Source organism: Podarcis raffonei, chromosome 15 (assembly GCF_027172205.1).
Source record: "Podarcis raffonei isolate rPodRaf1 chromosome 15, rPodRaf1.pri, whole genome shotgun sequence".
Classification (NCBI taxonomy): domain Eukaryota; kingdom Metazoa; phylum Chordata; class Lepidosauria; order Squamata; family Lacertidae; genus Podarcis; species Podarcis raffonei.
In genome coordinates, this window is record NC_070616.1 from 38,471,479 (window position 1) to 38,482,026 (window position 10,548).

At 46.7% G+C, this 10,548-nt stretch overlaps 1 protein-coding gene across 2 annotated transcripts in view; it reads right to left on the reverse strand.

Annotated features, from left to right (window-relative positions):
• Nucleotides 1-4,771, reverse strand: part of LOC128402504 (G protein-coupled receptor kinase 5-like) — a 74,605-nt gene extending 69,834 nt beyond the window's left edge. For both annotated transcript variants that reach the window (XR_008327723.1, XM_053366682.1), the window contains exon 1: nt 3,926-4,771. Coding sequence is in view for 1 of the 2 variants with exons in the window: in XM_053366682.1 (XP_053222657.1) it covers nt 3,926-3,977 (52 nt within the window). In the remaining variant the exon portion in view is untranslated. The remainder of the gene's footprint in view (nt 1-3,925) is intronic.
• Between the last annotated feature and the right edge of the window lie 5,777 nt (nt 4,772-10,548).

Below are 10,548 nucleotides of genomic sequence, written 5' to 3' on the forward strand. Positions count from 1 at the left end.
ACTCTTTTGCGCAGAACTATTCACTAAATACCTCAAGAAAAAAACTTTCCTATTCAAAATTCTGTTTGCAGCTGCAGGCATACATGGTGTATTCATTTTAAATGAACAGAGAGGGGGAAAACATACAGTTTTCAAAATATGGGGTGGAGGCTATTCTCACTGTGCAGAAAGCTCAATCCTACAGCCGATGTGTTTGTAGCTTTCCATCACCAAGGAGACAGCTAAGCACATTCATTTCAGTGCATCCTTGGGATAGTTATCGAGGAAGTAAGAAAGCACACTTGGCTGGGTGTCCTGCTCCACGTTATCCTCACAACCCCCCACCCCCCTTAAGAGAGGCTTGGCTGAGACATGGGGGTTGGCCCAGTATCATGCAGTCAACCTTCTGAATCCAGCACTATTCCCTCTGCCACAATGGCTTTCTTAAGACTAGATTTAAATGCAGGTTTGGACAGATTGGAATCCAATCCTCCTACAGTGGTACCACAGGTTAAGTACTTAATTCGTTCCGGAGGTCTGTACTTAACCTGAAACTGTTCTTAACCTGAAGCACCACTTTAGCTAATGAGGCCTCCTGCTGCTGCCGCGCCGCCGGGGAACGATTTCTGTTCTCATCTTGAAGCAAAGTTCTTAACCTGAAGCACTATTTCTGGGTTAGCGGAGTCTGTAACCTGAAGCATATGTAACCTGAAGCGTATGTAACCCGAGGTACCACTGTATGAGTGTTAGCCAGTGGCAGCTTCTAGCATGTCGGCACACAGATCCCCTCCCTTTCAGGGCACGCTCTTGTGTAGGAAGATAGAAGCTGCATTGTCCCATTGGTTCATATAGCTCAGCATTATCTACACAGGTTGGCAGCAGCCCTACCTGGCAATGTACAGGATTGAATTTAGGACTTTCTGCATATAAGGCGGTTGCTCTACCTCTGAGCTACAGTCCTTGCAGCTTTCTTACAGGTCTTTGATAAGCTCCCAACTACACCACTTCTCCCTCCAAAGGTGGTTGAGAAGAAGACTTGGCTGCTTTCTTGCAACCACAATTTAGCTTTCTAAGACTGGCTAGAATGGTTGGGAAGGTTGGGCTGGTTGTATCCCTTCAGGGGATGAAACTGCACCTGGTGCATCTCTCTCTCTCTCACACACACACACATCCATTTTACAATGTGTACCTATTGTGTGATCTTTGCTGGTCAAGTTTTTCCCACTGTTTGCATATTCAGAGAATCAGCCACATTAGCTACAGCAATTTCCTCCATGGAAGTGACAGCTGCATAGGAAATGTGTTGCGCATGAAACATTCTTGAAACAATATCGCCCATTTGCCAAATGGGCGGGCGTGGAACAGCCTTACCCACAGTCCTGTGAAACCTCTAATTTGTGTAGAACAAATAAGGATCGGTCCATAGCTCATTGGTAGAACATCTGCCTCGCAGGCAGAAGGTCCCAGGTTCAATCCCTGGTGCCTCCAGATAGGCCTGAGAAAAATCTGTCTGAAACACTGGAGACTTGCTGCCAGTCACTGTGGACAAGGGAGAGATAACTGTGGCCTCCTGGTTTTGGACCTCAACTCCCATCAGTCTCAGCCAGAATGATCAAGGATCAGAGAAGATGGGAGTTGTAGTCTAACAACATCTGGAGGACGAAAGTGTGCTGGGGAGCAACATAGACAATACGGGAGTGGATGGCTCAGTGGCCTGGCTTGGCGCAAGTCAGCTTCCGTCATTCCCTGTTCGTATATCTAACTCAGGGCAGGACCCCATGGGAGAGGCTACCACTTCCAATCGCTCCACATGTTTCCCACCTGGATTAAATTTTGGCTTTCCAAGAAAAGTGCCCTTCAAACCTGGAAAAAAATGTGTTCCTTGTTTCAGAAACACTGTAACCAGACAGAACTTATGGCTCTGACTCCCAACAAAATTAGTCATTCTAAGAGGCCTGAAGCCCAATTACAAAACCTTTAGGAATTCTGGAACTGCTTTATGTTCTGTTTTGTAAAGGTTATGTAGGGACAACCATTATTTCAGTAATGAGTTACATTTGCATCATATGCCCCATTCATTCCAATGGTCAAGAAAATGTTCTCATTGTACCAGAGGGGTGGGCTTCCTCCGAATTTGCCCTGAGCATCCCGAAAAAGAACGATCCCGACAGACCCACCACACATATCAACATGACCAATGCAGCACGTTTGCTGAAGCAGGGATACTCAGATCAAATCAACATGCTGGTGTTGCTGCATCTTGGTGAAGATTAATACCAATGTTGAGGAGGTGAAGATAAAGCTTGCAGCACCTGTTTCCCTGTGATTTAGGTTTTCTTCTTTATCTTGGAATAATCAAAGGGCTCTGCAAAGGTTACACACGCTCTCTCTCTCCCAATATGCCAAGATTTTAGACAGAGCTGTGAGCATCAGGTAAAGCTTTCTAATTGCCATGGTAGTATTTAGCTCACTGATATAAGTGGCAGCATAGTTCTGACCTGCAGAACTATGTGAAATCTCCCTCCCTAACCACCAAATGGCCAAATATACAGAGAGAGAGAGAGAGATACACAGTATTTACTGTGTTAGAAACAATTTATCTGAGAAATTTAGAATTTATTTTCATTGCATTCATCCGCACCAGTTTGAAGCATCTGGAACACACCTCATCTGTGTAAAGCATGTGCCCTGCCTATACCCAATGTCATTTAAACCCTGGCAGTATGCATGAACATAGGAAGCTGATGGATACTGAGTCAGACCACTGATCCACCTGGCTCAGTATTATCTACACTGACTGGCAGTGACTCTCCATGCTTTTTGGCAGGGTTCCCTCCCACCTGGACCTGCTTGAACCTGAGACCTTCTGCATGCAGAACAGATGCTCTATAACTGATCCAGGAATTGGTGCAGTGTGCTATGTGGGCCCCAAAGTGAGATGCACTTTCTTGCTCTCATTAGCAAAAGGTGCCCAGTAAGGCCACCAATGATGATGATGATGATGATGATAATGTATGTCCAAAACATCTTGTAGTAGTAGTAGCGATGATGATGATGATGATGTATGCTTTCAGTGTCCAAAGTCTTTACTTTGCCCATCCTTGCAAAGCATTATAAGAAGATAGACTATGATTAATAGTCCCATTTTACAGATGGGAGTACAGAGGCTAAAAGACTGCACTTTAGCTTAAGGCATACACACAGGTCCTTGGCTGCAGTGGGATTTGAACCCTTGGGCAAATTCAAAATTTTGTCTACCCCCATTAATTAAAAAAAAACCCTAATGGGGGGGGCGGACTGGAATATAAAACAGTCCACCCCCATTTTTAAAGGCTGCTAAATTACCATAATGGTCACAGCACTGAGGCTATGATTCTGCACACACTTATTGGGAATAAGCCCCACTGAACTCCAGGAAGCCTGCTTCTAATCTAAAGAAGTATGCTTAGGGTCATAGTGCTAATTTAAGATCTCACTTCCACAAAGAAGGCAGTGGCTCCTTTTTTTGGCCGTTTTCATTTGGGAAGCGAAATAATTCTTGCTGGTCCACCATTCCGGACCTGCTCTCTGCAGATGCCCCCTGGGCTCCCCCCTCCTTCCACTTGTTGGCCTAGGCCTGAGTTCAAATCCCTCCAGCTCCACCGGTTGCCATTGGACCACTTCCCACCTCTGGGCACGACCTACCTGCACCGACACAAAGTTACACCCACGGGCGCACACGCTTTCTCTGGGCGCTCCGGGGAAACCGAGGAAACCCCCATCGCCACACAGGAACGGCCGGAGGCAAGAGCTCAACTTTCTTTCTGCTAAAACCATTATGCCAGTTCTGGGTTGGGGGAAGAGAGAGGGAAGAGGGGAGGGGAGACGAGCCCCCCCCCCCGCGCGCGCGCTCGCCCAGGAAAAAGACCCACTCCTGTACCACACGCCCCCCCCCCCAATCTCTTACCTTCTCTGGCTTTCAGCAAGACCGTGTTGGCCACAATATTCTCCAGCTCCATAATGCTCCAGCTTGAGTGATGCTGCGGCAGGGTCGAGGGGGAAACGAGGCAGAAGGGGCAGCTGTTTTCTTCGAGATCCTCTGCAAGGTGATTTTCCCCGCCTCCCGGTTTTTATTTTTTTCCTTTTAAAAAGAGGCCGCCAGCATCCGAGTCCTCAAGGCAGCATAGTCATTCATATATATATATATATATTCCTGTTCCCTCCGAGGCGAAATCGAGCAGAGGATTAAAATGAAAAAAAGAGCGTAGAGGAAATGGGGAAGGGGGGGCAGGAGGGGGCAAGGGCTGGACGAAAAGGAGCAAAACCTTTTTTCCTTCCTCCTAGGAGCAACAGCCGCAATGCAATGCGATCCAGGGATCCCTTCCCTCGCGCACCGCCCCCCTCCCCTCGGAAGGAGGCTTTCCGGCGCCGGTAAAACCCCTCTCGGGTCGGGTTGGGGGGGCGGAGGGGGTCAGCAGCGCTGAGGAAAAGCCCCTTCACCCCCCTCCCCAGCGCACCATGCCCAGATGGGGGGAGAAGGAAACAGGAGACGAAGAGATCCTAAATCCAGTCCTTGTGATGTGGAGGCGCAGCTCAGAGGCTCGGTCCGTCGTTTCCCCCGCAAGCAGGATTTATTTTTGTTTAAGGGGATCAGGGATCCGGGGCCCCCCACGCAAGAATCTGGCGGGGGGAGACGGCGAGCCAGAGCGCAGGAATCTTTCCGCCCCCCCAGCGGCAGCAGGAAATAGCGTGGACGCGAGCGCGACTGTAGCAATCTGAAACTGGCTACCAAACGTTCCACGAGGGCGGGGCTCCGGGCCGGTGACGTCGCTCCCGCGGGGGCGGGGCAGCGATGTGTCAACGTTCTGGGACTTATGTAACCTCCTCTACCCACCTTCTTCCCAAAAAGAGAGAGAGAGCGTGCAAAAGTTTTGCGCTCCAGTGCATCCTGGGAAATGTAGTTCGCCGTCTTTAGGTTGAGCGCAGAGAGCATCCCGCATGGAGAACAGGCAGACGAGGCCAGCGAGGTCACACTAGTCAGGTGTGGGTTGCGGGGAAGGAGAAGCTCGGCACACACACACACACGTGTCTCAAATGCAGGCCCCTCTGTCTGGTCCTCAAGAGACTCTCCAGGACACATCCCCCCTCACCAGCCCTGATCCTCACCCTCCTCAGGTGCTCTTGTCTAGCTGGAACATGTCCTTGAAACATAAAGTCTCTTGCTTGCTTGCCTGGAGGGAGGGTGGAAGGAGATGGAGATGCAGTTACAGGTGGGCCTGGAGGACTGGAGACCGGAGTTGGTGGGGTAGTGCCCCATTTGCCCCAATGGATCAACCTCCACCGTGTCTTCTGTTCTGATATATCACAACAATTACATTATTTTGACAGGTTTCCTTGTCAACTGGAAGGCTTGTGAACTGTGAGATGATTGGTTTTAACCCATCTCACTACAACCTGCAGAAGGGCCAGAGCTTCTCCTAGACCAGTATTGTATTGATTCCAGATGAAAGTTTTCCTTTTATTCTCTGCCGTCCATTGTAAAGGCCTTTGCACTAAAATTGACTGACTATAGTCTTCTTATCACCCACATTTTCCAATCAGATGCTCCTCCTTTGAAGGGCATGATGAAGATGGTCCTTTTTTGTCATTGGCTTCTGGTGCTCAGATATATTGTTCCCAGATGTGGATGCTCATTTACATCTCTGAAGGGTAACAGTTGCTGCTTGAACTCTCCTTTTTTAATTCAGGTAGGTAGCCGTGTTGGTATCTGAAGAAGTGTGCATGCACATGAAAGCTTATACCCAGAACAAACTTAGTTGGTCTCTAAGGTGCTACTGGACAATTTTTTTTATTTTTTCCTCCTTTTTTAATGTATAAGACTTGACTTTTGCTAAACCCACCTAAGCTAATAGCTGCTACTTGGCTTATTCAATTCACACACCCCTCCCCCAGACTACTTCTGTATTGCCTGGAGAAAGCCATTCTGTTGTGCTGAAGCTATTGGCAATAAGTGTCAGCGGATATCTCAAGCACTGGAAGAACATCACTTTTAACATCCTGAGTTTTTCTTTCTCCAAAATACATGGAGCTACTAGGTAAAATCTCACACAGTACAAGCCAGTTCAAGTTGAGCTATTTTAAGTTTCCTTGATTTCGCTGCTTATAATTCTAACCATACAACCAGTGAGAGAATTATTAACTTGACATAGGTTGTGTCCCTGGCATGTAACCTTTGCAAACCTGGAGCTCTAAGCTAGTTGGCCTAATAGAAGAGTGTGAATGTATCACTCAAAAAGTTTAAATTCTACGTCTACCATGGAGAAAAGTAATTTTCAAAGCGTCTAATTACTGGTCCAGACTGGTAGGGTATGCAGATGCCTTCTTTTTCTGTATCATCTATTCAACTAGTGCTACTTCTGAAATGTGAAAATGGAATAGTCCAGGGTCATTAAGAGGTTCCAGCAACACCGAACAGTTACTCCAAGTTGTGACAACCTTTCAAAAATCCTGTCAGAGTTCCTCTGCACAATCACATTAGTTTCTTATATTTTTTCGATCGCGGCAAAGCTCATTCCCCACTGCTACCTTTATTGAGGAATAAAAAGGCCCAAGAACAAAACACCTTAGATGGATTAGATGAAGAGCCACTAGTTTATGGGTGCAAATTCGCTGATCTGCAACCACTGGCAGAGGAAGAGGAGTGTGGGGGGAGTGCATCGCCCCCAGCAGCGCGAACCTGGTGGGGTGCGATTGCGGCTGTACCCTGCCCGCGCTGGGCGCTATGCCCCCATAGGTGGCGTGCCACGCCCCCAGGATGCGCACCACACTATCCCTGGGACATACACCAGCTCCATTCCCACCTGCTCTCCAGCCCCGGTGCCGGAGCATGAAGCTCCGCCACTGTCTGCAACGCCCATAACTTGCGTCAAACTTTCTCCCCACAATTGTGTGCCATCTCTGCGCTCTGCCCCTGTGGTCATAAGCAACTGTTAAGGAAGGTGCAACATCCTGTGCTTGTGGGTGTGGTGCCTGCCTGCCCTAAGTCAGGCCTTGGCTTGTGCACAAAAAGACTGCCTGGAATGGCTGCCATTCGCTTCCCTCTGTGATAGGTGTAAATAAGTAGCAGCAGAGAAGTGCACAGGTCAAAACTAGGTGTGTTTGTGATGAATGTGGCTGATCTTGCTTGTGTCACATTAGATGCAGGGCTCCACACCTTGCGCCTTTTTTTAGCCAGTCTTTCTACATGTTTCTGTACACCCTGTTCCATCTCCCTCTTTAAAAAGATTGCCCCAGTTCAGACACTGGTCTCAGCACTGCCCAGCTTAGCTTGAACAATGTACTGGCATTCTATGGCTCTGGAGGATCATGGGTATGTTTTCTGCATTGTGGCTTCTTCCACATGCCTAAACAATTGGTGGACGTGGATCACTCAACCCTTCAGTGGGTTGAAGCCAATACTAGCCGTACTCAGAGAAGACTCACTGAAATTAATAGGCATTGCTAACTTAGGTCCATTAATTTCATTGGGGCTATTTGTCGTGGTCCGGTCTATGGGCGATCGAAGTCCTGGCTGAGGATGTCGGGACCAGGGGCAAGATGGCAGGGTGGGAGCAGGAACGAGAGTCCAGAAGTCAGGGGTCTGAGGGTCAGGAAGCAAGGAGTCACGAAGTCAAGGGTCGAGAAGCAAGAAGCCAAACGTAGCAAGGCAGGAAACATGTTGCTGGGGCAAAGAGCTGAAGGGAAATGCTGACCTTATATCCCTTCCTGGCTCTTGCTACCAGGTGCAGTGAGTTACCAAGCGGCCTCACCTGTGCGGCTGCACCTTGCCTCTCCAGAACAAACTTAGGAAGGCCCCAGTCCTGCGAAGTCCTACCGGTCACAGGGCCTGGCTCCAGCATGCACTCCTGACACTATTATGAGTAGAAAACAACCCATAGCTTGGCACAATAGTAAGAGGTTTGTTTGTTTGTTTGTTTGTTTTGTATGTGGGTCGTGTTTGCATTGCTTGGGGTCAAAAATCTTTGCAAAGATCCAGTCACTCCCCAAAGTTGGTTGGTTGTTGTTGGCATCTATCTGTCCCGGGAGATAATGGAGGAGGAGTAGACCTTTGGGAGTGAAGTCAAACTGTTGGAAGGTTGCAGCAGCTGCTGTGACTGTAGAGACCGACATGGAAAAGTTGTTGGTGCACAGCAATCAAATCATGTTTGCAGATACTAAGAATGTAATGTATATGAATCACAGTACATAAAAGCCAGAATTAAGGATGATTATTTTAAAAGCAGTAACATAAAGAATAGGAAAAACCAACACTCAAGCATATGGCAAAATGGCAATAAAATTACCATGAAAGCAAGGCACCCCTTTGGCACTTTTGCACAGATCCTTGCAGTAGCTAGAGCAAGAGGAAACACTGTAAGTCACGGAAAAGTCAGTATATTTTTTCTGGGATGGTTTTTGAGGGTAAGCCTAATAAAATAAAAAGAAGAAAAATTTCCAAATCCACAGTTGGGCAATACATTTATTGGGAGCCAATGAAATGTCACAAAAGTGTGACAAGCTTTCAGGTTCTCAAGAACTCTTTGCCAAGTAAGATGATACACAAAGCAGGAAGTGGGGCAGGGAGTTGAGGTAAAAGTGGGTGGAGGGAGTTCAAGAACTAGTTCTGTTTTGTAACTGTCTACGTTCATTTTTTTATTTTTGAGATCTTCCATCTCAGGATTTCTGTAAATCTATCTTTGTGGGCAATAAGGAGTATGACAATATCAACCACCAGGCATCGCCAATGGCATAGTCTCAGAAGAGATAGCCACAAAGGCTTACATTAGCTTAAATTAACTGACTAGGAAATTCTGAAGTTGCAATTTTAATGCTGTCAAAAGGACCAGGAACAATTTGAACTTATACCAGATAATGTGCTTTGTACTTCAAGCCTATCTCTTGAGCTTAACATATGCATTGGGGTTCACCAAAGAATGTGCAGACAACAATATTGGAGTTTCTTATTGCTGGAGGTACAGCAGCAGGGATCATTTTGTGTACAACTTAAGGGTTAATTCTGTGTTAGTCAACTAGCCAAGAGAGGGAGGGGTGTGGTGTTGCTTAGCAACCAGGCAGAATGGCATGATCTTGGCTGAGATAGCATACTGGGTAGTTTTGAGAGTTTTTCCTCTATAGGTTTGTTTGAATGTCTCCATGCTACATACAAGGCCTGAAGAATGAAAGACAAAACCTCTCTGTTCCTTTGTCCTCAAATTAGTATACTGTTTTCCTCAGTAAAGTGTTATCAGTATTTATTTTCTCTTCATCTGCACTATATAAGTAGTTCAAGTAACATCATTTAAAAAATGAGTTTTCCAGGTTTTTTGAACCCTGGTCTCCTAGGTCCTAGTCTGACACTCTATCCACACTAGGGGGCAGAATTAACAACTTTCCCAAGAAATTATCCTCCAAGATTCCTCAGGCTGGAAAAGGTTTATTACCCCTTATCTTTACAATAACTTCCGAGATGCTTAAGATTAAGTCACTTGGCAAACTGGTTGCTCATCTGTTGACCGTCCGAGTCTCTAGTATTTCTTCCCAAAGATTGTAAGTTTGGTTTTTGAGCAGGTGATCTTTACACTTTCTTCTCTACTATATTCACCAAGCCTAGACAAATGCTTTTTTGAACTAACGCAGGCAAGAGATAGAACCATTTCAAATGCTTATAAAATATTAGAAGCTTCGTGGGGACAGATTCCTTAATATTTTTATACTCAATCTCTCTTCCATTAGGAAACTCAAAGCTGCATATTTTGGGTCCACAAGCAGTCTCCCATTCTGGCACTGACCGGACCCAAACCTGCTTAGCTTCATTTCTATATACGTAGCTGATTGGGGTGGAATGTTCTGGCAACTTCCAGATTAGATTAGTGAAATGAGCTCTAGGTGAGTCTTCCCTTAGGTCAGCTGTTCGCCAAAACATACACAGCATTGCCCAGAGACCACTTAAAAATGGTGTCTTGATGAACCACAAATATTTTTTAGCCTGTTGTAGCAATTTTGAGGGGCAGATGGGGCTCCTCAACTTGGGAAGGCAGCCCATGTAGAAGGAAAAAACACTGTTCCTAAACCTCTACTGCCTTGCATGACATCTTCAGAAGGAAAAGCTAAGGGGTGAACCCTACACACTGGTTGGATAGCACCTTGTACTCCTCCTTCCAGCAACTCCTGCAGCCAAGCTGGTGCCAAACATATTGCTCTGCTTTCCTTTGGACCACATCTGTGAGGCCAAGAGGGCTGGTCTTGTTTGGGCAGCCTAGGACCTCCATACACACTGCCCAGGCTTGTGTCATGGGAGGTCCCTTTGGTGCTAATGAAATCAATGGTTTGACTCCACCCTTGGAGGCACACTCCATTCTCTCTTGAGACAGATGCCAACAAACAACAAAAAAGGTAGTAATTGTAATGTGGTGTGCTGGATGCTGCATGGTTTTTGTGTTTTTATTGCTTATTTTGTACATGCTGTCTTAGCATTCAAATGTCATAGACTTCAGAGACACAATGTGGGCCACTAGAATGATGCTTGGGAACCCTGCCTGCCCAGCAACTGTG